At 36.3% G+C, this 26,468-nt stretch overlaps 1 protein-coding gene across 1 annotated transcript in view; it reads left to right on the forward strand.

The window, feature by feature from the left end:
* Positions 1 to 26,468, forward strand: part of LOC143245256 (GTPase-activating Rap/Ran-GAP domain-like protein 3) — a 661,441-nt gene that overhangs the window by 625,358 nt on the left and 9,615 nt on the right. The window contains exons 13-25 of the mRNA XM_076491412.1: positions 5,174 to 5,285; positions 7,508 to 7,553; positions 8,600 to 8,706; positions 9,332 to 9,447; positions 15,526 to 15,630; positions 15,738 to 15,812; positions 16,521 to 16,584; positions 17,190 to 17,240; positions 17,578 to 17,676; positions 18,120 to 18,233; positions 18,845 to 19,008; positions 21,080 to 21,238; positions 23,642 to 23,708. Coding sequence (XP_076347527.1) covers positions 5,174 to 5,285; positions 7,508 to 7,553; positions 8,600 to 8,706; positions 9,332 to 9,447; positions 15,526 to 15,630; positions 15,738 to 15,812; positions 16,521 to 16,584; positions 17,190 to 17,240; positions 17,578 to 17,676; positions 18,120 to 18,233; positions 18,845 to 19,008; positions 21,080 to 21,238; positions 23,642 to 23,708 — 1,279 coding nt within the window. The remainder of the gene's footprint in view (positions 1 to 5,173; positions 5,286 to 7,507; positions 7,554 to 8,599; positions 8,707 to 9,331; positions 9,448 to 15,525; positions 15,631 to 15,737; positions 15,813 to 16,520; positions 16,585 to 17,189; positions 17,241 to 17,577; positions 17,677 to 18,119; positions 18,234 to 18,844; positions 19,009 to 21,079; positions 21,239 to 23,641; positions 23,709 to 26,468) is intronic.

Raw genomic sequence — 26,468 nt, forward strand, 5'->3', positions numbered from 1 at the left:
GTTACCAGTACTGTCAGGTACAGTGTTAGGTTACCAGTACTGTCAGGTACAGTGTTAGGTTACCAGTACTGTCAGGTACAGTGTTAGGTTACCAGTACTGTCAGGTACGGTGTTAGGTTACCAGTACTGTCAGGTACAGTGTTAGGTTACCAGTACTGTCAGGTACAGTGTTAGGTTACCAGTACTGTCAGGTACAGTGTTAGGTTACCAGTACTGTCAGGTACAGTGTTAGGTTACCAGTACTGTCAGGTACAGTGTTAGGTTACCAGTACTGTCAGGTACAGTGTCAGGTTACGGTGTTAGGTTACCAGTACTGTCAGGTACGGTGTTAGGTTACCAGTACTGTCAGGTACAGTGTTAGGTTACCAGTACTGTCAGGTACAGTGTCAGGTAGGTAGGTTACCAGTACTGTCAGGTACAGTGTTAGGTTACCAGCACTGTCAGGTACAGTGTTAGGTTACCAGTACTGTCAGGTACGGTGTTAGGTTACCAGTACTGTCAGGTACGGTGTTAGGTTACCAGTACTGTCAGGTACGGTGTTAGGTTACCAGTACTGTCAGGTACAGTGTTAGGTTACCAGTACTGTCAGGTACGGTGTTAGGTTACCAGTACCGTCAGGTACAGTGTTAGGTTACCAGTACTGTACAGTGTTAGGTCAGGTCAGGTACAGTGTTAGGTTACCAGTACCGTCAGGTACAGTGTTAGGTTACCAGTACTGTCAGGTACAGTGTTAGGTTACCAGCACCGTCAGGTACAGTGTTAGGTTACCAGTACTGTCAGGTACAGTGTTAGGTTACCAGTACCGTCAGGTACAGTGTTAGGTTACCAGTACTGTCAGGTACAGTGTTAGGTTACCAGTACTGTCAGTACAGTGTTAGGTTACCAGTACTGTCAGGTACAGTGTTAGGTTACCAGTACTGTCAGGTACAGTGTTAGGTTACCAGTACTGTCAGGTACAGTGTTAGGTTACCAGCACTGTCAGGTACAGTGTTAGGTTACCAGTACTGTCAGGTACAGTGTTGTTACTGTCAGGTACAGTGTTAGGTTACCAGCACCGTCAGGTACAGTGTTAGGTTACCAGTACCAGTACGTCGTCAGGTTAGGTACCAGTACTGTCAGGTACAGTGTTAGGTTACCAGTACCGTCAGGTACAGTGTTAGGTTACCAGTACTGTCAGGTACAGTGTTAGGTTACCAGGTCAGGTACCAGTTACCAGTACTGTCAGGTACAGTGTTAGGTTACCAGTACTGTCAGGTACAGTGTTAGGTTACCAGTCAGCACCGTCAGGTACAGTGTTAGGTTACCAGTACCGTCAGGTACAGTGTTAGGTTACCAGTACTGTCAGGTACAGTGTTAGGTTACCAGTACTGTCAGGTACAGTGTTAGGTTACCCAGTCAGGTACAGTGTTAGGTTACCAGTACCGTCAGGTACAGTGTTAGGTTATCAGCACCGTCAGGTACAGTGTTAGGTTACCAGTACTGTCAGGTACAGTGTTAGGTTACCAGTACCGTCAGGTACAGTGTTAGGTTATCAGTACTGTCAGGTACAGTGTTAGGTTACCAGTACCGTCAGGTACAGTGTTAGGTTACTGTCAGGTACAGTGTTAGGTTACCAGTACCGTCAGGTACAGTGTTAGGTTACCAGCACTGTCAGGTACAGTGTTAGGTTACCAGTACTGTCAGGTACAGTGTTAGGTTACCAGTACTGTCAGGTACAGTGTTAGGTTACCAGTACTGTCAGGTACAGTGTTAGGTTACCAGTACTGTCAGGTACAGTGTTAGGTTACCAGTACTGTCAGGTACAGTGTTAGGTTATCAGTACTGTCAGGTACAGTGTTAGGTTACCAGTACTGTCAGGTACAGTGTTAGGTTACCAGCACTGTCAGGTACAGTGTACACTGTCAGGTACAGTGTTAGGTTACCAGTACTGTCAGGTACAGTGTTAGGTTACCAGTACTGTCAGGTACAGTGTTAGGTTACCAGTACTGTCAGGTACAGTGTTAGGTTACCAGTACTGTCAGGTACAGTGTTAGGTTACCAGTACTGTCAGGTACAGTGTTAGGTTATCAGTACCAGTCAGGTACAGTGTTAGGTTACCAGTACTGTCAGGTACAGTGTTAGGTTATCAGTACTGTCAGGTACAGTGTTAGGTTACCAGTACTGTCAGGTACAGTGTTAGGTTACCAGTACTGTCAGGTACAGTGTTAGGTTACCAGTACTGTCAGGTACAGTGTTAGGTTACCAGTACAGTGTCAGGTACCACAGTGTTAGGGTTACCAGTACTGTCAGGTACAGTGTTAGGTTACCAGTACTGTCAGGTACAGTGTTAGGTTACCAGTACTGTCAGGTACAGTGTTAGGTTACCAGTACAGTGTCAGGTACAGTGTTAGTTACCAGTACTGTCAGGTACAGTGTTAGGTTACCAGTACCGTCAGGTACAGTGTTAGGTTACCAGTACTGTCAGGTACAGTGTTAGGTTATCAGTACTGTCAGGTACAGTGTTAGGTTATCAGTACTGTCAGGTACAGTGTTAGGTTACCAGTACTGTCAGGTACAGTGTTAGGTTACCAGTACTGTCAGGTACAGTGTTAGGTTATCAGTACTGTCAGGTACAGTGTTAGGTTACCAGTACTGTCAGGTACAGTGTTAGGTTACCAGTACTGTCAGGTACAGTGTTAGGTTACCAGTACTGTCAGGTACAGTGTTAGGTTACCAGTACTGTCAGGTACAGTGTTAGGTTACCAGTACTGTCAGGTACAGTGTTAGGTTACCAGTACTGTCAGGTACAGTGTTAGGTTACCAGTACTGTCAGGTACAGTGTTAGGTTACCAGTACTGTCAGGTACAGTGTTAGGTTACCAGTACTGTCAGGTACAGTGTTAGGTTACCAGTACTGTCAGGTACAGTGTTAGGTTACCAGTACCGTCAGGTACAGTGTTAGGTTACCAGTACTGTCAGGTACAGTGTTAGGTTACCAGTACTGTCAGGTACAGTGTTAGGTTACCAGTACCGTCAGGTACAGTGTTAGGTTACCAGTACCGTCAGGTACAGTGTTAGGTTACCAGTACTGTCAGGTACAGTGTTAGGTTACCAGTACCGTCAGGTACAGTGTTAGGTTACCAGTACTGTCAGGTACAGTGTTAGGTTACCAGTGTCAGGTACAGTGTTAGGTTACCAGTACTGTCAGGTACAGTGTTAGGTTACCAGTACCGTCAGGTACAGTGTTAGGTTACCAGTACTGTCAGGTACAGTGTTAGGTTACCAGTACAGTGTTGTCAGGTACGGTGTTAGGTTACCAGTACTGTCAGGTACAGTGTTAGGTTACCAGTACCGTCAGGTACAGTGTTAGGTTACCAGGTTAGGTACCAGTACCGTCAGGTACAGTGTTAGGTTACCAGTACTGTCAGGTACAGTGTTAGGTGTTCAGGTACAGTGTTAGGTTACCAGTACTGTCAGGTACAGTGTTAGGTTACCAGCACTGTGTCAGGTACAGTGTTAGGTTACCAGTACCGTGTTACCAGCACTGTCAGGTACGGTGTTAGGTTACCAGTACCGTCAGGTCAGGTACGGTGTTAGGTTACCAGCACTGTCAGGTACAGTGTTAGGTTATCAGTACTGTCAGGTACAGTGTTAGGTTATCAGTACTGTCAGGTACAGTGTTAGGTTACCAGCACCGTCAGGTACAGTGTTAGGTTACCAGTACTGTCAGGTACAGTGTTAGGTTATCAGTACTGTCAGGTACAGTGTTAGGTCAGGTCAGGTACAGTGTTAGGTTACCAGTACTGTCAGGTACAGTGTTAGGTTACCAGTACTGTCAGGTACAGTGTTAGGTTATCAGTACTGTCAGGTACAGTGTTAGGTTACCAGTACTGTCAGGTACAGTGTTAGGTTATCAGTACTGTCAGGTACAGTGTTAGGTTACCAGTACTGTCAGGTACAGTGTTAGGTTTAGTACTGTCAGGTACAGTGTTAGGTTACCAGTACTGTCAGGTTACAGTGTTAGGTTACCAGTACTGTCAGGTACAGTGTTAGGTTACCAGTACTGTCAGGTACAGTGTTAGGTTCAGTACTGTCAGGTACAGTGTTAGGTTACCAGTACTGTCAGGTACAGTGTTAGGTTATCAGTACTGTCAGGTACAGTGTTAGGTTACCAGTACTGTCAGGTACAGTGTTAGGTTACCAGTACTGTCAGGTACAGTGTTAGGTTACCAGTACTGTCAGGTACAGTGTTAGGTTACCAGTACTGTCAGGTACAGTGTCAGGTTATCAGTACCTGTCAGGTACAGTGTTAGGTTACCAGTACTGTCAGGTACAGTGTTAGGTTACCAGTACTGTCAGGTACAGTGTTAGGTTATCAGTACTGTCAGGTACAGTGTTAGGTTATCAGTACTGTCAGGTCAGGTACAGTGTTAGGTTACCAGTACTGTCAGGTACAGTGTTAGGTTACCAGTACTGTCAGGTACAGGTACAGTGTTAGGTTACCAGTACTGTCAGGTACAGTGTTAGATTACCAGTACTCAGGTCAGGTACAGTGTTAGGTTACCAGTACTGTCAGGTACAGTGTTAGGTTACCAGTACTGTCAGGTACAGTGTTAGGTTACCAGTACAGTGTTAGGTACAGTGTTACAGTGTTACCAGTACTGTCAGGTACGGTGTTAGGTTATCAGTACTGTCAGGTACAGTGTTAGGTTACCAGTACTGTCACGGTGTTAGGTACAGGTACAGTGTTAGGTTACCAGTACTGTCAGGTACAGTGTTAGGTTATCAGTACTGTCAGGTACAGTGTTAGGTTACCAGGTCAGGTACAATGTTCGGTTACTGTCAGGTACGGTGTTAGGTTATCAGTACTGTCAGGTACAGTGTTAGGTTATCAGTACTGTCAGGTACAGTGTTAGGTTACCAGTACTGTCAGGTACGGTGTTAGGTGATCAGTACTGTTGTCTTCTGAGGCATTCACATCACTTTAGCTTTTCACACCTTCTAACTTGTTTTTAAGTAATGCAGCAATACGTCTAATGCCTCTTGCAGGAATTATGTTAGCATATGAAAACAATTTCTATAAAGTTTATCAACAAAAGACTGAAATAATAATTTATCAGTGTATCAATGATAAGAATTGTTCAAGAAACTATCTGTCATGACCAAACGTAAGTGAATGAATTTCTTGACCTTAGGTTGAAAGAAAGAGGCACGTGGGAAATGACATTGTTAACATCATATTCTTGGACGGGAGTCACGAAGATCACGGTAGCTTCAAACCATCGATGATCAAATCACAGTTTACTCGTATCCTTTGATTATTTTTTCCTATGAAATATTCATGAATCGTTACACCTGACTTCATTAATTTGCTTCGTTGAAATTTTACATTAGGTTGTTACTGTTTATGTATCGTTAGTTAAGACGAAGAATAATTGGTTCCATTTTTCTTCATTTAAAAAAAACCCATAAAGTATTTGTACGTGTGTACCTGAGCCTCGAAGTACGTAATTTCAGTTTTTTGTAGAAGGATTTTGAAAAAATCCGAACTCGAAAAACATGAAGATATGTGGTAAAAAGGACTTTGTGCTAATATGCGTTTTATACCAACAGAAATTAGGCTTATAACTGAGAAGAGAAACCAAAATAGTTTTATGATTTAATGCAAGTTAAATATTAAATTCATTGCTGTGGAATTTTTAACTATTTAATTTCTCTAACATCAATATTTTACAAGCAGACGAGATTGCCAGAAAAGCAGTTTCCTAATATTGTATATAAATATTTACATTTTAATGGGATGTGTGACATGAAGTATTATTCGGAACACTACAGAACATTGAAGTTTTCATAGAACCTTTAATGAAAACTTAAGTGTTAACATTGTAATGTATAATTTACCTTATTATTCACCTGTACCATCTTATTGAAGAGAAAGCAGACTAAACGTCTTTATTATTAGATCACGCATTGTTATTGTTGTTGTTTCGGGAACATAAAAACTAAAACTTGTAACAACCATATAAAACGATCTCCTCTGTTGTATACCACGGACCGTAGAAAGGGGGAAATTTAACCCTTCGTAAAATTGTTTACTCCATCACTTGCTAAAATGTGCGAAATAAAGTACTCTGATACCCTGTAAAACTATTTAATGCATCGAATGTTACAATATCCAATCTTAGAATACTCTAATACTCTCTGAAACTGTTTATCCGTTAACGCACTACAATATCAAAAATAAAGTATCATAACATCCTTAACAATGTACTCTAACACCCTGTAAAAGTGTTTACTCTGTCACACATTACAATATCTTGTGTGTGTTTTTTTTTCTTATAGCAAAGCCACATTGGGCTATCTGCTGAGCCCACCGATGGGAATCGAACCATGATTTTAACGTTGTAAATCCGTAGACTTACCACCGTACTAGCGGTGGGCGTTACAATATCTAAAACAAAGTACTCTTACACCCTGTAAAAGTGTTTACTCTGTCACACGCTGCATTATATAAAATAACGTATTCTAACACCCTGTAAAAGTGTTTACTCTGTCACACACTACAATATTTAAAATAATATACTCTAACAGTTCCTGAAACGTAAGATTATATTACTTGTTATAATATCCAAACCTTAAGTTATTTCTAGGCCCTGTATTCCAATGTGTTCCTTTACAGCTACAATGTTAAAACATTCTTACATATTCAAAACAAGGCATCCTACCACCCTATAAAGTCCTTTAATTCGTTATACTCATCAGAAACTGAACTGAAACACTCGTAAATCTGTTTTAAGTCGTTTAATACGTTTCACGCTATGGAACTAAAGGTATGTTAACACTGTGTTAACAAAAACTGTATAATAGAGCTTTCTTTAACCCCATAAGACTGTTTACTCCGTCGTGAAATGCAACAATAAACAGTAAATTATTTATGCAGTAATTTAGTGTATCATATTATTTATTGTTATTTTCAATTTTTCGAGAAAATCTAATAGCACACGGTACACTAATGAACTTGAGTGGTCGCATTCCCAAACATCGATAGGGAGTTTGGACCTAGGAACATCATAGCCATGTGATTACTAAAATCATGTCCTAACAGTATCGTAAGAGTCCGCTAGTACACAACTAGTTTAGCTCCGTAATAGCGAGTTCTATATTTGTGGATGTTACAATAGGCCATCTAGCTTTATGATAACCTTGGTTCTTATGAGCTAATAATAACAACAGGGAAATGAAAACATGTAGAAAAGACTTGTAAAACATCGTGTTATGCTGTCTAAAACATGTAAAACTATCCAAGATTATACGTTTACTTTATGGCATCTCAGAAAAACCACCAAGGAAAATCTGGGCCATTTTCATTTCGTATACAATTAGAATAAGCCTAAGTAATTTATCTTACACCAAAGCTTTCTTTTCCTTCATTCTATACAATAAACTATTGTATTCGACATATATCCATACAATGATATCGAAGAGATCACATCTATGCAATGTTTTGTTTTTAACCTTAGCCCTATTAGATATTTTCGCACTAGTAACGTATCAAAAGGACGACTGCTCGTTTCGGTAAGACAATCGTGTTTTTAATAGAATGGAATGTTTTATGTGTTCTTGTTATTCAAGTCTGTGCGTTATAGAGTTCTTCATTTCATAAAGAAATTGTTGCTTTTAATGGAAATTAAGAAAACTCTTGCAAAAGATTGTTATAACTTTGGTTCCTTTAGTTACAAGGCCTTAAATCATTGGCGAACCCGACTTCTGGTTTATATTTATGAATATCGCCGTACTCTGGAATCATTCACTTGCGACCTCTTTACGACATTTATTCTACAACTGAGTGAGAAACGAAAATGTGTTTATGAAATAATAAAACAATTTGAGGGGAGGTTTAAGCCCCAGTTTCAAAGCTTTTACGAATACTAAAGCTTTTATTAAGCGAAAACGCATTAAATCATCCCAGAAAATGTCCAAATTGCAGTTTTTCTCGTGTATTCTTTTGTTTCCTATATACGCGCAATACTACACAAGAGCTGTTTTCTCTAACCGTTACTACTTTTAAGCTGACAGAGAAAAGCGAAGACAGCTATTCAACACTGCCCACCAGCTACTCTTGGTTACCCTAATTGAATATTTGGATTTAACCGGCACTCTTAAGACGTGTCCATAGGATGCAAACTATTCACAGTTGGCCCTACGTTGATTTAAACGTGCATTATTTAATATTTATTTTATATAGATATTGCGTGTTTTATATATACATATATTGATCATTTTGTTGGCTAATACCAACAACAAAAAGATCCAAGAAACTACAACAAGTGCACAACACTTTGTATGATAAAATGTAACTAAAATCATGAAAAGTTCCAGTATTTAAGAAAGCCAGTTTTAAACTTAGGATTAGAGAACATGTGTGAACAGATCTCGTCGAGTGTGTTCAAAAATATATAATTTTACACGTTTTTCTGTTATCTAATAAAAGATACAGCATTTTTTCCACTCCTTGTGCATAATACTATGTTTATAGCCTGGGGTGTTTTTAGATGTTACTAATACTTTGTTAAACCTAAATTGGTAATAACGTCACAGATGTTTACAATTTTTTTGCCTAGTTTGTCGGTATTCTCTGACGAATCTGTACCGTTGTTTGGTCCAACGTTGCCATGTCCACCGATCTTTTACACGACAGCAGAGTTTCGAGAATTTCTTCTCGTAAAACGTAAGTAAACAATTTACTAGAAAGTTCAAACCTGAGTAGAGAAGGTATTAGTTTGAAAGGATGTCGCGTGGTAATCTTTTGGCTAAGTAGTCGCTTCGAACGGGTCGTTAAAGAGGTTTGTGTTTAACCATATCTACTCGATATTTCAAGATTTGATAATGATGTTGTAGTTGTTGCTTTAGAAAGCCTTCGACAACTTGTGAAGAATTATTTATTGGTTCTTTTAAAGGAACAAAGTGTGAAATAATCCACAAACCACTTCGAAGCTCTACTTCAAAGATTTATTCTTATGGCACACGTCAAACGTAAATAAAGATCAGACGGATGAATTTAATAATCAATTGAACGAGTAAATGGTTAGTTTGATAGATGATTGGATGGATGGATTCATAAATGACCCGACAGAAGGATAACTTGGTGTGTGATTGGCTAGATAAATGAATGAATAAAGGGATGATTGAAAGCTTGGTGATTTTTATTGGTAGAGAGAAAAATTGAGGATAATTCTCATTTAATAGTAAAGAACCACAAATCACGTTATTCCATAATATGATAGTGCCTTTGGTTATTTTTCTTATTATATGTGGAATCGACCATACATTCTAACACCACGTTTCTATCGCAGTGATGAATGGTGAAAAGGCAGCCTTTAATACGCCAACGTTCGCTCAAAAACGTGAACGGACACTTGATATGCTTATAAAGGACATGTACGCCGACCACTTAGTGGACACACGTGGTGTAAGATTTTGTTCGTTATGTTTTGCACATTTTACCAAGTTCTACTATTATTCGCCTTTCTTGTATTTCTTAATGTTTGCGGGAATTTCTGTTACTGTTGGTTTCAGAAACAATTTGTAATGTTTGAATTCTAGATAATCCTTCATAGAACGTGAAATACAGTAAGTGTATCATACCTACAATTTGTAATGTTTGCACTCTAGATAATCCTTCATGGAACGTGAAATACAGTAACTGTATCATACCTACAATTTGTAATGTTTGCACTCTAGATAATCCTTCATGGAACGTGAAATACAGTAACTGTATCATACCCACAATTTGTAATGTTTGCACTCTAGATAATCCTTCATGGAACGTGAAATACAGTAACTGTATCATACCCACAATTTGTAATGTTTGCACTCTAGATAATCCTTCATGGAACGTGAAATACAGTAACTGTATCATACCCACAATTTGTAATGTTTGCACTCTAGATAATCCTTCATGGAACGTGAAATACAGTAACTGTATCATACCTACAATTTGTAATGTTTGCACTCTAGATAATCCTTCATGGAACGTGAAATACAGTAACTGTATCATACCCACAATTTGTAATGTTTGCACTCTAGATAATCCTTCATGGAACGTGAAATACAGTAACTGTATCATACCCACAATTTGTAATGTTTGCACTCTAGATAATCCTTCATAGAACGTGAAATACAGTAAGTGTATCATACCTACAATTTGTAATGTTTGCACTCTAGATAATCCTTCATGGAACGTGAAATACAGTAACTGTATCATACCTACAATTTGTAATGTTTGCACTCTAGATAATCCTTCATGGAACGTGAAATACAGTAACTGTATCATACCCACAATTTGTAATGTTTGCACTCTAGATAATCCTTCATGGAACGTGAAATACAGTAACTGTATCATACCCACAATTTGTAATGTTTGCACTCTAGATAATCCTTCATGGAACGTGAAATACAGTAACTGTATCATACCTACAATTTGTAATGTTTGCACTCTAGATAATCCTTCATGGAACGTGAAATACAGTAACTGTATCATACCCACAATTTGTAATGTTTGCACTCTAGATAATCCTTCATGGAACGTGAAATACAGTAAGTGTATCATACCCACAATTTGTAATGTTTGCACTCTAGATAATCCTTCATGGAATGTGAAATACAGTAAGTGTATCATACCTACAATTTGTAATGTTTGCACTCTAGATAATCCTTCATGGAACGTGAAATACAGTAACTGTATCATACCCACAATTTGTAATGTTTGCACTCTAGATAATCCTTCATGGAACGTGAAATACAGTAAGTGTATCATACCTACAATTTGTAATGTTTGCACTCTAGATAATCCTTCATGAAATGTGAAATACAGTAAGTGTATCATACCTACTATTTGTAATGTTTGCACTCTAGATAATCCTTCATGGAACGTGAAATACAGTAAGTGTATCATACCTACTATTTGTAATGTTTGCACTCTAGATAATCCTTCATGGAACGTGAAATACAGTAACTGTATCATACCTACTATTTGTAATGTTTGCACTCTAGATAATCCTTCATGGAACGTGAAATACAGTAAGTGTATCATACCTACTATTTGTAATGTTTGCACTCTAGATAATCCTTCATGGAACGTGAAATACAGTAAGTGTATCATACCTACTATTTGTAATGTTTGCACTCTAGATAATCCTTCATGGAACGTGAAATACAGTAAGTGTATCATACCTACTATTTGTAATGTTTGCACTCTAGATAATCCTTCATGGAACGTGAAATACAGTAAGTGTATCATACCTACTATTTGTAATGTTTGCACTCTAGATAATCCTTCATGGAACGTGAAATACAGTAAGTGTATCATACCTACTATTTGTAATGTTTGCACTCTAGATAATCCTTCATGGAACGTGAAATACAGTAACTGTATCATACCTACAATTTGTAATGTTTGCACTCTAGATAATCCTTCATGGAACGTGAAATACAGTAAGTGTATCATACCTACAATTTGTAATGTTTGCACTCTAGATAATCCTTCATGGAACGTGAAATACAGTAAGTGTATCATACCTACTATTTGTAATGTTTGCACTCTAGATAATCCTTCATGGAACGTGAAATACAGTAAGTGTATCATACCTACAATTTGTAATGTTTGCACTCTAGATAATCCTTCATGGAACGTGAAATACAGTAAGTGTATCATACCTACAATTTGTAATGTTTGCACTCTAGATAATCCTTCATGGAACGTGAAATACAGTAACTGTATCATACCCACAATTTGTAATGTTTGCACTCTAGATAATCCTTCATGGAACGTGAAATACAGTAACTGTATCATACCCACAATTTGTAATGTTTGCACTCTAGATAATCCTTCATGAAATGTGAAATACAGTAAGTGTATCATGCCTACTATTTGTAATGTTTGCACTCTAGATAATCCTTCATGGAACGTGAAATACAGTAAGTGTATCATACCTACTATTTGTAATGTTTGCACTCTAGATAATCCTTCATGGAACGTGAAATACAGTAAGTGTATCATACCTACAATTTGTAATGTTTGCACTCTAGATAATCCTTCATGGAACGTGAAATACAGTAAGTGTATCATACCTACAATTTGTAATGTTTGCACTCTAGATAATCCTTCATGGAACGTGAAATACAGTAAGTGTATCATACCTACAATTTGTAATGTTTGCACTCTAGATAATCCTTCATGGAACGTGAAATACAGTAAGTGTATCATATCTTTATTTCTAATTGTTGCATGTTCCGCAACAGGATATAAAAGAGGCGAAAAGTGTTATTTTTACAATAAGTAGGAAATTTTGTTATATAAAAGAAGCAAGAACTCTATACAGACAAAATAATTTATAATCCTTTCCCATTATAAAATATACATATTGATTGATATATAATGATAAAGTTATCACGAAGAAAAGTAATATTTAATTACTCTTAAAACTTTCGGAAGATTTACTCATAACGTTTCATATTACTCTGAAGCTCAGATTGAAAATGTGTACAGTTTTAACACTTACTTCAGTGTTCTTAGGTCAGTAGAACAACTTTATCATTACATACCAGTCTCAGCCAAGGATGGCAAGCCTTTTGGTTCTGATAATTAACTATGCTAATTTTAACTATATTAACTTTTCAGAGAGGAATGCTGAAACTACATTAAAAATATTATGGAAACAATTGATTTTTTATTAAACTTTTCTAGACTGTTCTACCGACTGGTTCCAATTTTTTTTATCCAGTGTACAAAACATATTTGGTTTCTCCAACTAGTAATGTCCAACTCCTAAATATTTATATTAACAATAGGCCTAAATATCTCTATTTAATATCCTGCTTGATTCTATCGAATCCTCATTTTAATAACGTTATCAGATCTTTTGGTTTATAATGCTTATAGACTTTCAGTGTTGACTAAAATTAATAGTTATAAATCTGTACCGGAAGCGTACTTTGAGGAAGATACCAGGAACATGGTAAAACTTATTCTGTAAACATAGGTCACTTGAAAGAGGTGTATTTCCAATATAATCCTCGCCTTAAAAGTAATTTTGTATTCAATGTGTATTAAAAGAAAAGTCAGTTTAGTCTATCGAAGTTTCTTTACGGGTAACGACAGTTGATTCGTCTCGAAGTTTCGAGTTACTTCAGTTTTTTGTATTCAGTTGTCTCCATACCTATAAATAAACTTCGTAAGGCATCACACATTGGGAGTACAAATTTTTTATTAAACACCAATGTTCACTCATTACAAAGTTATATATGATTATCAAAGATATCTTTTTGAGAAACGGAATGTAACTTTAGAGAACGTTGTCCAAATGAATCAGAAAATTGAAATAACATAGGCCTGCGATGGTTTTATTGTCTTGAAATTTTCGCATGTTCTACAGTAGTTCCCTCACGTTGAATATGAAAGTGATATCCATTTATCTACATCATGTACAGATTTTTCACAGAACCTCCTATGTACTGTAACATGAGTGATTTAATTTCATTCAAATAGGGTCACATTTTGTTGTGCTTAAAATTTTCATAGTCATTGGCTATAGATATCTCTTGACCAATCGCGATGTGAGAGTTTCATCAATCGTTCTAGAATCGACGAGAAACGCACCGCTAGTACATAAACGGTCAACAGGCCACATGACGTGTCATTTATGGATGGTACCTGTTGTGCGTACACTTTGGCATTTATTTTTTTGATTTTAATGTCATTTATTTGTCACTCTAGTAACAAAAAGTTATATAAATAAGCCAAACATATTTTATTATATTTATTGTAAAGAAACAAAGGGAAAACATTACAAAATTCATCAAAAAAGCGTATTTTACGTATTTTGGAAGAGAACTTTGGGACCAAGACAAATCATTGGCTCCGCACTAAGTCGAAAGGTTAAGACAAAAACGTGAATGCAAAGAAAAAGTATTTATCTTTTGGTATTCCAATGGTCTGGTGTGAGTCTAGAAACCGTAGAGATGAACCGCTATTTATGTTCGTGTAATTTGCAATACTCGAAATAAAAAGGAAACTTCTTATTCAAACCTCCAATTTGCCATAAGACCTGATGGACTTGAACCTATTCAACCAGAGATTCTTTATACAGTTTAATCTGATTTTGGATCTGATGTCAATAGAAATGTTGACAAAGTTTGTTTTCCACTTGAAATCTCTGATGAACCACAACTTTTCACGCAAGGTGAAATTAACGATTTGGTGAAAGATTTGGCTCTCCCAAAAGATTTTTTAGATATTTCGGAATCCAAATTTTTGGTTAAAAACTTATTTTTTTTCTAGAGATTTCTTTTTACTGGTACAAAGATCATGAGAGGGAGTTTATGCCATAATTTTCGCAAGAAGATCCACTAGTTTATTGTAACTATTGCTGAATTATTACCAAAGCAAGGAACTGCAGTCTATGAACCAAGTGAGAGGTGATTGTTCAACGATTCCTCCAGAAGAAGTGTAAAAGGTGTTTGTTCTTTTTTACATTGGTAACCATTCATAATCAGCCTAATAACAGGATCGAAAAACACTGAAAGTGGATGTTTGGTTGACACAAAGAAAGAACTGTTAATTTCACATTACATATAAAACTGGGATTGATGAAGAGTTCCTAAAGGTCGTAGACAAAGATGGCGACTGTTTTAAATATCTATGTGGACATTTTATAGCTCTTTCAGAAACGAAACTTAAAGAAGGAAGTTTTGTTGGTCTGAAATTAGAAAATTGACTTTGGATGAACAGTTGGAAAGGACAGTAAGGAAGCTAATAGAGAAGTGTGGATTGTCTTTAAATATGTTATTGACAAGATTTTAGGAAACAACAAAGACCTAAATTTCGAAAATATTATCAATAACATGCTTGATAAATTCTAGTAGAAGTTGGGTTCTAATAGAAGCTTCAAAGTTCATTTCTTACAATAACGTATTGATTATTTTCCTGAAAATATCGGTGAAATCAGGGAAAAACAAGGGGATAGTTCCGTCGAGACATAAGGAAAACAAAGAGGAGGTATCAGAGAAGAAGAAACATCAGCATGGTGGCTGATTACTGCTGGTCATTGAAACTGGATGCTCCAGGCGCGATACTTAAAACAAAGACCACAACACGTAGTTTCGAGACTAAAAGACGTAAATTTCCCACAAAATAATAAAAATACGTATTCCATTGACATCAATGTTTTTACATTTTTTTCAGTTTATTTGTTATTTTATTAACGGACGTAATAATAAAATATGTTCATTATGGTAAACGAAATAATAATTAATTTTCAGGAAGACTTTTATCCACTCGATTTGTAAAAAAAAATCGTTATTATTTTCAAAATGTGCGTAGCCGAATTATGCAAAATTCGTTATTAAAACCAAAACAACATTTATGAAGTTTAAATTCAAAGGTCTATGTGATTTTTACACACAACGAATTGTCTTTATTTTTTATAATATCAATATAATTTAAGCAACTTGTAGTGCCTAAGCTTAAAGACGTTTTCTTTTCCAACAGACGATGCTCAATCGACGTGCATTTAGTGACGTACTTCCGGAAACGTCACGTGGCTCACGCCGAAAAGAAAAAGCGCGACAGGTTGAATTCGTCAGATTTGGACAGGTGATATTGTATTAGGTGTTGTACCTGAAATCTTAATCAAATGTATTTAAATTTATTAGTTTTATTTAAATTTCTTATGTCTCATTGGACGTTTTATTTCGCTCTAGATGTTGAGATTGGACACTATCGTAAAGGGAGATGCTCCAACCAGTTTAGTAACTACGGGGCTTTTCAAGCGAGAGGTAGGCCTACATCCAATACAAACCCTCTATACAGAATTCTGAAAAAACATTAGTAAATAGGTTAAAAATTATTATTTTGACTCGTGCTTTATGCTCTTATTCTATTTTAATTCGTGTCTCAAAAATAAACGTTATTAATAATAAACACATGATTTTCCCTTTTTCTGCCAGTTATGTGTAACTTTTATAAAATTGTGTACATGTGGACCAGTGAAGCCTACAGAGATTGGTAGTGCAGCTAACTTGGAACATTTTCGAAACAACAACCAACCTGTTCAAATATATCAATTCAAGATGAAATGTTTCTATATCTTGCGTACTTATTTAATTATTGCATATCTTACAAAAAAGTACAAATTGAAGTACGCGATACAATAAAAATAACAGCAATTATTTATTAACCAAAGTTTCATATTTTTAACGTGTTAAATTACTCAATTGTTTCTGAATGCTGATTGAATAATCGTTATATCAGTGGTTTTGTAGGAACTTTTGTTGTTCTAACTGTTAGAAAAGAAGTCTAATCCAGTACAACTATATATATGTATCTTTTAATAGAAATATAATATATCTTCAATATATTAAAGATCATAGTAAACAAAAATTACATAGCATTTATCACCTTAAATAATTTAATATTTTACATCACTCGCTTCATTTTTTTCGCTTTTTAATTTTTTAATGATGACGCTTATGCTGCTTTGGAAGCCGTGGGAGACTCATTGTTTTTATCCGGATTTTCCACATGACGTCATTTGTGGTGATTCGTGGGGTACGTATTTTTTTTAAGTCACAACAGAGATAAAATGATAATTTTCCCTGAATGAACAGTAATAAATCTTTTGTAAAACAAAAACATTTAAATATTATGTATCTGAGAGAAAAAAAAAAAACACCTGTTAACCTAAAGATGACCTAATAAGGTCGAAAAATTGTTCTCTGCTTTATCAGTAAAAGTGTTAATACCCATACCAGCCGTTCTGAGATACATTTTTACTTCAATTGGGTTTCTCGTTATCACGAATTTAAATATTTTTTGTATAATTTATTAACAGAAGTTGATTATTTCAATATATTATTTATCACTTCCTCATTTAAACTTCGCACAGTCACTAATACTTTACAAAAGGCGGGGTGAACTCTTTCCCGCCATTTCTGCATCTAACGTATCCTATAACGTTAACATGAAAACGAAACAACTGCAGGAAATATATCTCTCGAAGTTATATCTTGGTACAATATTTTAGTGTTGAGGCTGTTGTGAAATTTAGATTTATGTAGATCATGAACTCGGTACTTAAGTATCTTTGAGGTCCATTTTTAAAAAACTTTTCCTTCATATATAAAAAAATTAATTCGAGGATTTTTTCGTTTCAGGAGAAAACAAACTGGTTATTGCATCTGAAGCAGGTGTCTTTTTGATCGAAGGTAGAATATGCACACCTCTTGTTGGTTTTATTATTACTTTAAAGCACAAATAGCACTGCATTAATTTTACTCAATTTTTACTAAACAACCTACATAAATGTTGTTGGTTTTTCTTGTTGTTATTTCTAACTGTAAGTAAACTAAAAATAAAATTATTATCAGTAATTGGTTTTCCAACCTCTTTTCACTATAAATAATAATGTTTCTCCTTCACTTATTTTCATTTTCCTGTCTTAATTATTTCTAAGATTTGAAAAAAACAAAAAAACCTAAAAATGTAAATAAATGTTCTGAAGTGGAACAGAGTTTTTTAACATAATATACGTTCCTCTAACAGAGGGCGCTACGCATCGTTTGATTTTTGACCGGACGGTACAAGCTAAACAACTTAGTGTGGTTGAAGCACATGGAATCATCTTGCTCAGACTAGATAAAGGTATATTTGTTCTTATATATAGTTTAAAGCAATTCTTATTATCATTTAATGAAACATTACTATTAATGTACAGAAAATATCTTTAGATTTTGTTTGTTTACCAAAAAAAATACCTATATCCTTAAAGAGAAACTAAACATATATATTGCTTTCTAGAGTATTTTTGTCTAACATTTACTTACACAATACGCTAAACATCCATCTTAATTCCTAGTATGTTTTAATATCTTCCATTTCTTTACAATGTACACTAAGTAAACATCATTTTTATTGGTTTAGTTTCACTTAGCTATTTGTTTGTGTATGTTTCATAAGTTATAATTAATTTCGGTTGGTTGTTATTTCGGTATTCACATTTCATGTAACAACACTTAATTCATTACGCGTTTTGAACTCACAGTATGTACTTATTTCAACTAAAACTGACAAAGTAACTTTTATAGGTCGAGACAGTAAAATACATGTCTTCAGACTGTCCGAATTTGAAGGAGAACATATCGAACAAAGTGTCCGTGGTAAACTGGAAATCAAGGAAAACAGGCTCGAAAAGACAAGAGGTGCTCCAGAAACCTTTTTTATTCGGGGGGGGGGTATAGTAATTAACATTTTGGTTGAAGTTAAAACAGTGTATTTACCTTACTAATCCAATAGGAGAAAATTTTGAATTGGAAAGAAAACCATGTCGCCCGTATTCTTCCGATGGATAAAGTAAACCATAGACTGTGACACGAGAGTAAATACCTTTATAAAACGATTTACTCCGACATCTGAAAACAGAATATTAAATTTATAGTACAGTTGTTTAATACCTCGCCTTAGAGAATAAATACAATAAATACGAGATATACGTTTAGGTCTTTATAAAACTTTTGTCATTTTGACGCAAAAGTTAAGCGTTAATAACACAATGTTATGATACGACATTTTTTTATCAATTAAAATTACCAAGTTTTTGAATATCCTATTGTTATTGTTTTTTAATATATGATCCAAATATTAGCAGAGAAGCAGTAATGTGATTAGATAATTTTATTTACAATTTTATTAAACATTGAAATTGATTTTGTATTTTTCACCAATAGTTGCTTTTATTTTTGTCAATGCGTTATAGGTGGCGCTAGCTCATAAAAGTAAGTTTAATGTTTGAAGTAAGATTATTTAACAATAGGTTGTCATCTGTACGCTCTAAGCAGACCGGGTGGAAGTCATCTTCGGATGGTGGTAGCTGTTGGTAAAAAATTACTGGTTATGCAGTGGCGCCACTCTGCGGCATGGACAGCATGGTGCGTGTCTGCTGATACTGATACAGTCGAGGGATTTCAGTTCATTCGAGTATGTTTCTGTTTTAATTTGTGTTTTTTTTAATGAATCTAAAAAGAAAGAAACTAAACATTTGCAGCGAAACTGATATTTGATACCAGGGTAGTTAGGTTATGTTTTCTATATTACTATGTTATAGACAATCACAGATTCCACTGTACGTCACGTTATCTATATTGTATAAAAGCCAGTGTGTGTATTTAATCAACAGAGGTTATAAATTAAGAAATCAATCAGTTGTTTTAACAGTTTTCATCTTATACTTTCTGTACATAGACTAACAATAATATTAGGTTTATTGTTTGTTTTTTGATTTTCGCACAACGCTACTCGAGGGCTATCTTCGCTAGCCGTCCCTAATTTAGCAGTGTAAGACTAGAAAGAAGTCAGCTAGTCATCACTACCCACCGCCAACGTTTGGGCTACTCTTGTACCAACGAAAAGTGGGATTGACCGTCACATTATAACACCCCCACGGCTGGGAGGGCGAGCATGTTTGGCGCGACTCGGGCGGGAACCCGCGATCCTCAGATTACGAAGGGCACGCCTTAACGCGCTAGGCCATGCCAGACCGTATTAGGTTTATACTTACGGTGCTAATAATACGTTCCAACATGACATAAAACCCATTCATAGAACTAAACAACAACGCACTGGCTTTTCTCTGTATTAAATGCTGTGTGAGGAACCATTTCTTTTATATGCGGTTTACTGCTATGTTGCCTCATTAAAAAAAAAAAAAAAAATCGTGCGCGCACGTGCGTGTCCGCCTCTGATTTTTGTTTTTGATATAAGGAACCATGTCTTTTTTATGTGGTTTTTTTGCAAGCGTAAATCATTAAAAAGATACACGCGCGTACGCACGTGGATAAATAATGATACTCAGATGCGCACCCTTAGTAAAGCGTCTAATCACCTGGCCATGCCGGGTCTTGTTAAAAAATGTAGGCGTAGTTAACATAGAAGTTTGAACGGTGCAACTGATTGGATGATCTGATACGTCACAGTTCGGTCCCCACAACTAACTAACTTTCATAACTATCTATCCTGAAATCGTGCTCTAAATAGTAAGCATGATGGTTTACAACTCCAATGGTCAGGGTTAGATCCCCGTAGTAAGCACAGTACAAACTACAGGAGCACTCAGTGGAGTTCATACCTTCATCACAAACATACAGGAGAGAAATGTAACCTACGTCCACTTCCGGTGGCGGAGGTAACAAAACAAACAAACGATTAAAAACTGCCCAAAACGTTCTTTAGTAAAATTATTTTATTGGCCCAATTTGTTTCATAGATTATTTCACGTGCTTTATTTTTACATCTGCCACTAAAGTGACGAGAGTTATGTTTCCACCTCTGTTTGTGTTTGTCAGCACGATTTCTCGAAAACGGTTGAATGAATTTGGACGAAAGTTGTTAGACATTTGGATTACGATCCTTCCTAAAAGTGATTAGTTTGTGGATGGTGAAGATCGCGGAAACCAGAGGATATCTCTTAAACGTGGGTACTACTTTTTTCACACTATTTAACTATATTCAGAATGATCAGATTTTGTATAATATAATTTCTGAGTCCTGCCCAAAGTGATCCGTGTTCGTTCATAACGACGGACATGCGGATACATTTTCTTATCTTTGAATGTCTGTTTTCTTTTGAATTTCGCGCAAAGCTACTCAAGGGCTATCTGCGCTAGACGTCCCTAATTTAGCAGTGTAAGACTAGAGGAAATGCAGCTAGTCATCACCACCCACCGCCAACTCTTGGGCTACTCTTTTACCAATGAATAGTGGGATTGACCGTCACGTTATAACGTCCCCACGACTGAAAAGGCGAGCATGTTTGGTGCGAGGGGGATTCGAACCCGCGATCCTCAGATTACGAGTCGAACGCCTTAACCCACCTGGCCATGCCGGAGCCTCACACTGAGTGTCATTCTAGTAAAAAAAAGTGCATTCCTCGTCATATTATCTCGTATCATAATTCTACATAAGTGAATTTGAATTACTGCTTCCGTTATGGTTTAAATACTTGTACCAATTTAACTAAAGAAAACATTTGTTTGTTTTTTTAACTATCTAGGAACTTCCGGTGGCGGAACCGCCACAGCTGCTTACCCTGGTGGACAGTTCTGTCTCTGGAGGGGAAAATCTCATATGTGTTGGCTATCGTCACCAATTTGATTTGATCAATGAAAAGAAGGGAGATTCGCTTCATCTGCACCACGTAGAGGGCAGTAAGGTAGGTGGTTGTAACAAATAGTTTCCTTAATTGTTGTTTTGTCCACCAGGGGAAGGGGTATTCTACTAACAATTTTATTGTATTTCAATGCGGATAAAGTATTTTGGAGTCAGTCTATCTGTTTATTCACACACATACATACATACATATATAAACTTCATTTTTTTAAAGAACAATCATTATTACCTCCCTCCACCCTACCCTACTCTCAGAATCGTCTTTATTATTTCTGTCACAAAATACGCCTTATTGTACCGGAAACGTGTTTCATCGAATATTAAAGCAAAATATATTAGTGTCGTGAAAATGTGTGTGTTATCTGAGTGACACAAAATTATTTGTATGTCACCGTCTAGTAGCACAGCGGCGTGTCTGCAGGACTCACAACGTTGGATATCAGGGTTTGATACTCGCTGTGAGCAAAGCACACATTGTCCATTGTGTAGCTTTATACTTACATTACAAACAAACTATGCGTGTTATCACTATTTTAATTATTTGATAGAAAAACTATCCTGATACTCCAGATACATATAATTTTATTTATACGTGCGTGTGTGTTTTTTTAATTTCGCGCAAAGGTGTGCACTTTTATAATTTTCCACGGTTCCTCAAAAAACAAACAGTAATAAACTCCAAGATACAACAAACCACAAAACCTTACACTGCTGTAAACCATATGTTCCCGACATCAGCGAAAAAATAACCAACTTTCCAATAAACATCAAATTCGTTCAAAAACCAGATACAAAACTAAAATCCAGCTACTGGAGAAACAAGCAGAAAAATGGAAACCAGATTCAAAAAACAAAACACCTTCACACGTTTTTGAACACTGCAAATCAAATAAACACAACATAACCATAGAAAACACCCAGATATTAAGTAGGGAAACAAATATAAACAAACGTTAAATCAAATTAGCCCTACCTATACAGCAACTAAAACCAGTATAAAGGAACGCCTTTATATCTATACTAATTAATAACCTGACATCCAACTGCAACGCCCCCTACAATCCGGTATCCGTTTATACTCTCGTTCCTAAAATATGTATCCGTCAACGGTCACATTCAAGCACTCTCTTTCTTCACCTGAAGATGACCTAATGAGGTCATCTGATTATCAGTAGAAGTGTTAATATCCACATCAGGAGTTCTGGGATACATTCATAGTCCAAGTGGGTTTCTCGTGATCGAGAGTCGTTAAGAATGTGAAACATTTTCTTGTTTTCTTGAGGGTAAGATCTCCGTATTTCTTGCCTGGTCAATGATACTCTTGTTTCTAGAATGTTCTTTGATAGCTTCCAGTTGATCAGATTTGAAGATATCCTGCGTGTGTTATAGAGGATGGAGAGTCCTAAGTTTTTCACGTGGTACGAAATGGTTCTCGTTCTTGAAAATAATAAGTAAATATTTTATATTCCGGAACAGGGATTCCCAGAGATGGAAGTTGTTTGTGTAAATGAGTTTTGTACATATCCGTAAAAACTGGAAGGTAACAAACCCTCCTAGCCCCACTCAGCTCAACATAGAAACAAGACATCCGGTTTCCCAATCTCCAAAATTCTCCAAACAGTCAAACTTCTTGTAAAATAAATATTATACATAAAACTTTTTAGTCCCTAAATAACACACAGACTTCTCTACATTTAAATCTATTTAAATATAAATATTTAAACTGTGTCACGTGTGTTTGTTCTCTCGTCTTATATTTGTATTTTCAAATTATTTTACTTTTCATATTTATCATATATCTGTTGTAATTACAAATATTGTTTGTTTTACACCTATATATTACAGACTGATTTAGTTAGTGTTTAGACGCTCAACACTTCGCTGCTACCAATACAGACTTCTTTAGTTAGTGTTTAGACGCTCAACACTTCGCTGCTACCACTGATTTAGATAGTGTTTAGACGCTCAACACTTCGCTGCTACCAATACAGACTGATTTAGTTAGTGTTTAGACGCTCAACACTTCGCTGCTACCAATACAGACTGATTTAGTTAGTGTTTAGACGCTCAACACTTCGCTGCTACCAATACAGACTGATTTAGTTAGTGTTTAGACGCTCAACACTTCGCTGCTACCAATACAGACTGTTTTAGTTAGTGTTTAGACGCTCAACACTTCGCTGCTACCTTTACAGACTTCTTTAGTTAGTGTTTCTAAGAAAAATAAGATAGATTAAATGAATTCTAAACTCAGTAGCGGAAGTGATGTTGTGTTTGTGGTGCACTCTTAAGTAAATATTAATGAGATTCTACGTTAATTATGCCATTGTTCGCGGTTTTAATTACTAGCCATTTCTATAATTAATCTCTACAAAAGTAGTTTTACATGTATGGTAGAAAATATTAAGTAAAAATGTTTTATATAGCATTGTTTTCACACCTGTAGGTCCACCTGGTGACGGCTATTGACATTTATGAAGACGACGAGGCTGAATTGTTGCTATGTTATAATCGTGAGTTAAACAGTACAGTTTTTATTATTGCAACTTGTAATAATATAGAGGGCATTTTAAAACTAAAATCTACATCATTACGTTATGATTAACACTTCACGGGGAGATATCCTTCGTATGTGCTATATTAAATAGTATAAAAATTAATGTGCGTGTGTTTTCTTATAGCAAAGCCACATCGGGCAATCTGCGGAGACCACCGAGGGGAATCGAACCCCTGACTAGCGTTGTAAATCCGTTGTACTAGCGGGGGGCGAAAATTCATCTATTAAGTGTTACTTTTTACCGGGTATTGCATGGGCAGGTGGTTAGGGGCTCTGGGCTCGTAATCTGAGGGTCACGAGTTCGAATCCCCGTCCAGCCAAACAAGCTCGCTCTTTCAGCCCTTTCAGGGGGCGTTATATGTTATGCTCAGTCCTACCATTCACTTGTAAAAGAGTATCCCAAGAGTTGGCGGTGAGTGGTAATAACTAGTTGCCTTCACTCTAGTGTAGTACTACTAAATTAAGGACAGCTGGGACACATAGCCGTCGTGTAGCTTTGAGTGAAATTCAAAAACAAACAAATCCTTTTCATTGGGTTTAATTATCCTAAAAACCAGAAACGTTAACTCTTTGGAATACACTCTAGACGTGTGAGCAAATCCTATTATCTGTGTACCTCTGGACGGTCTATTCATCAGCAAACGAAAGAGGACATTGTAAGAGACACATATGATTAAATAATTAGATACCAGTTAGATGAACTAATGGAGCTAATACATAACAACGGAATTTCTACTGTTGTCTTCACCTAGCGTGGATTAATATTAAACATTTATAAGCTAGAAATACAATAACTCTTATCTGGAACATCTTATCTTAACGTGTCCTATCATACTTTGTGTATTAACACTTCCATTTCTAAAGTGCTCGTTTTACAGTTTGTGTAACATCTGAACTAAATTTCTGTCCAAGGCCAATCTTATTTTATTGGTTCCACTTTAAAACTTCAAATGTTGGTTTCAACCAGTACTCTATCAACTGCAACAGTTTTTTGTTTGTTTGTTTGTTTGTTTGTTTGTTTTTTAAATTTCGCCCAAAGCTACACGGGAGCCATGTGCCCTAACCCTCTCTAATTTAAAAGCGTAAGACTGGAGGGAAGGCAGCTAGTCATCACCACCCACCGCCAACTCCTAGGCCACTCTTTTACCAACGAACAGTGGGATTGACCGTCACGTTATAACGCCCCACGGCTGAAAGGGCGAGCGTGTTTGGTGTGACAGAGATTTGAACCCGCGTTGGATTAAGTAATTCGAAAACTATCAAATACTTTCTAACTTTAAGCAGTTGATTTCAATATTGTTCTGACAAAATATATGAAACTCAACAAATGTTTCTATTGCGTGAGATCTTCGAACGCTAACGGATTGTTTTGTTTTCAAAGTTTTACAATTCTGAAAACTGGTAACCAGAACAAAGAAATATATCATTCTTCAATAATATTTTTCTCTCGAGAAACTTTCAAAGTTTATTCAGAGTTTCGGTCATTAAACAATCCCACACTAAGACATTGGCGTGAGGCAGCTTTAAATCTTCGGATTTACAACGCTAATTACAGAGGTTCGATTCCTCTCGATGGACGCAGAAGATAGCCCGATATGGCGTTGGGATTAGAAATAAATAAAAACACACATAAAGACCTTTACGTTATTTAATATTTATTTAAAATTACATAAAATAAACGTTTTAAAACTTCCTCTACTAACATACTGCTCTATTATCGTGGCAAACACTGGATACAACGAAACTGTTGCATTGCGTTTCTCAATGTATTAAGAAATAATTATAATTTTAGACTCGTTCGTTTGTTCTCTGTGTTTTGCGTGAAGCCACTCTTGAAGGTTGTCTTTGCTAGATGTCCCTAGAGTTGAACTGATAAACTAAAAGCAAAACACCACCTACTGTTGAGCCCGGCATGGCCAGGTGGCTAAGGCACTCGACTCGTAATCTAAGGGTCTCGGGTTCGAATCCCCATCACACCAAACATACTCGCCATTTAAGCCGTTGGGGCGTTATATTGTAACTGATCAATCCCACTATTCGTTGTTTAAAGAGTGGTCTAAGGGTTGGCGGTGGGTGGTGATGACTAGGTGCCTTCCCTCTAGTCTTACACTACTAAACTAGGGACGGCTAGCGCAGATAGCCCTCTTGTAGCTTTGTGAAAAATTAAAACAAACAAACTACTATTTTTAACAACGAGTTTTGGGAATTTTGGAACATTATAACGTCCCAGGAGAAGCAAATCGGTAAGGGTTTTCATCTCGCGACTCTCAAAGTTTCAGAAAACCGTTCCTAATTTTCCACTGAAAGACTAGAGATCAGGGAGCTAGTCAACAGCACCCACCGCCAACTATTCGTCTAGTCTTGTCTTACCATCTCAGTTATAATGTATCCGAGCCCAAAATACGGAATGCATTTTTGCAACAATATTCGTAGGTCGCAAACATTAAATGTTCTGATTCATAATTCGAGTACCCTAATTATTGGGCCACGAACGGTAGTTTTGAGATTTATAATGTGAAATTAACATAAACATTACTAATAATTCAAGAACTTTAAAACATCAGTTATTTTGGTTCGAAAACTGTTCCAAACGTTTTAACGCAAGAAAAATCTCTGAAAATATTTTACGTTGTTAGCTGCAACGTAACAGGTCATAGAATTATTGTTGTTGTTTTGTTTTTAAATACAAAATTCTATCTTATTACTTTATCTCTTA

This window comes from Tachypleus tridentatus, chromosome 2, assembly GCF_004210375.1.
Source record: "Tachypleus tridentatus isolate NWPU-2018 chromosome 2, ASM421037v1, whole genome shotgun sequence".
In the NCBI taxonomy this organism is placed as follows: Eukaryota; Metazoa; Arthropoda; class Merostomata; order Xiphosura; family Limulidae; genus Tachypleus; species Tachypleus tridentatus.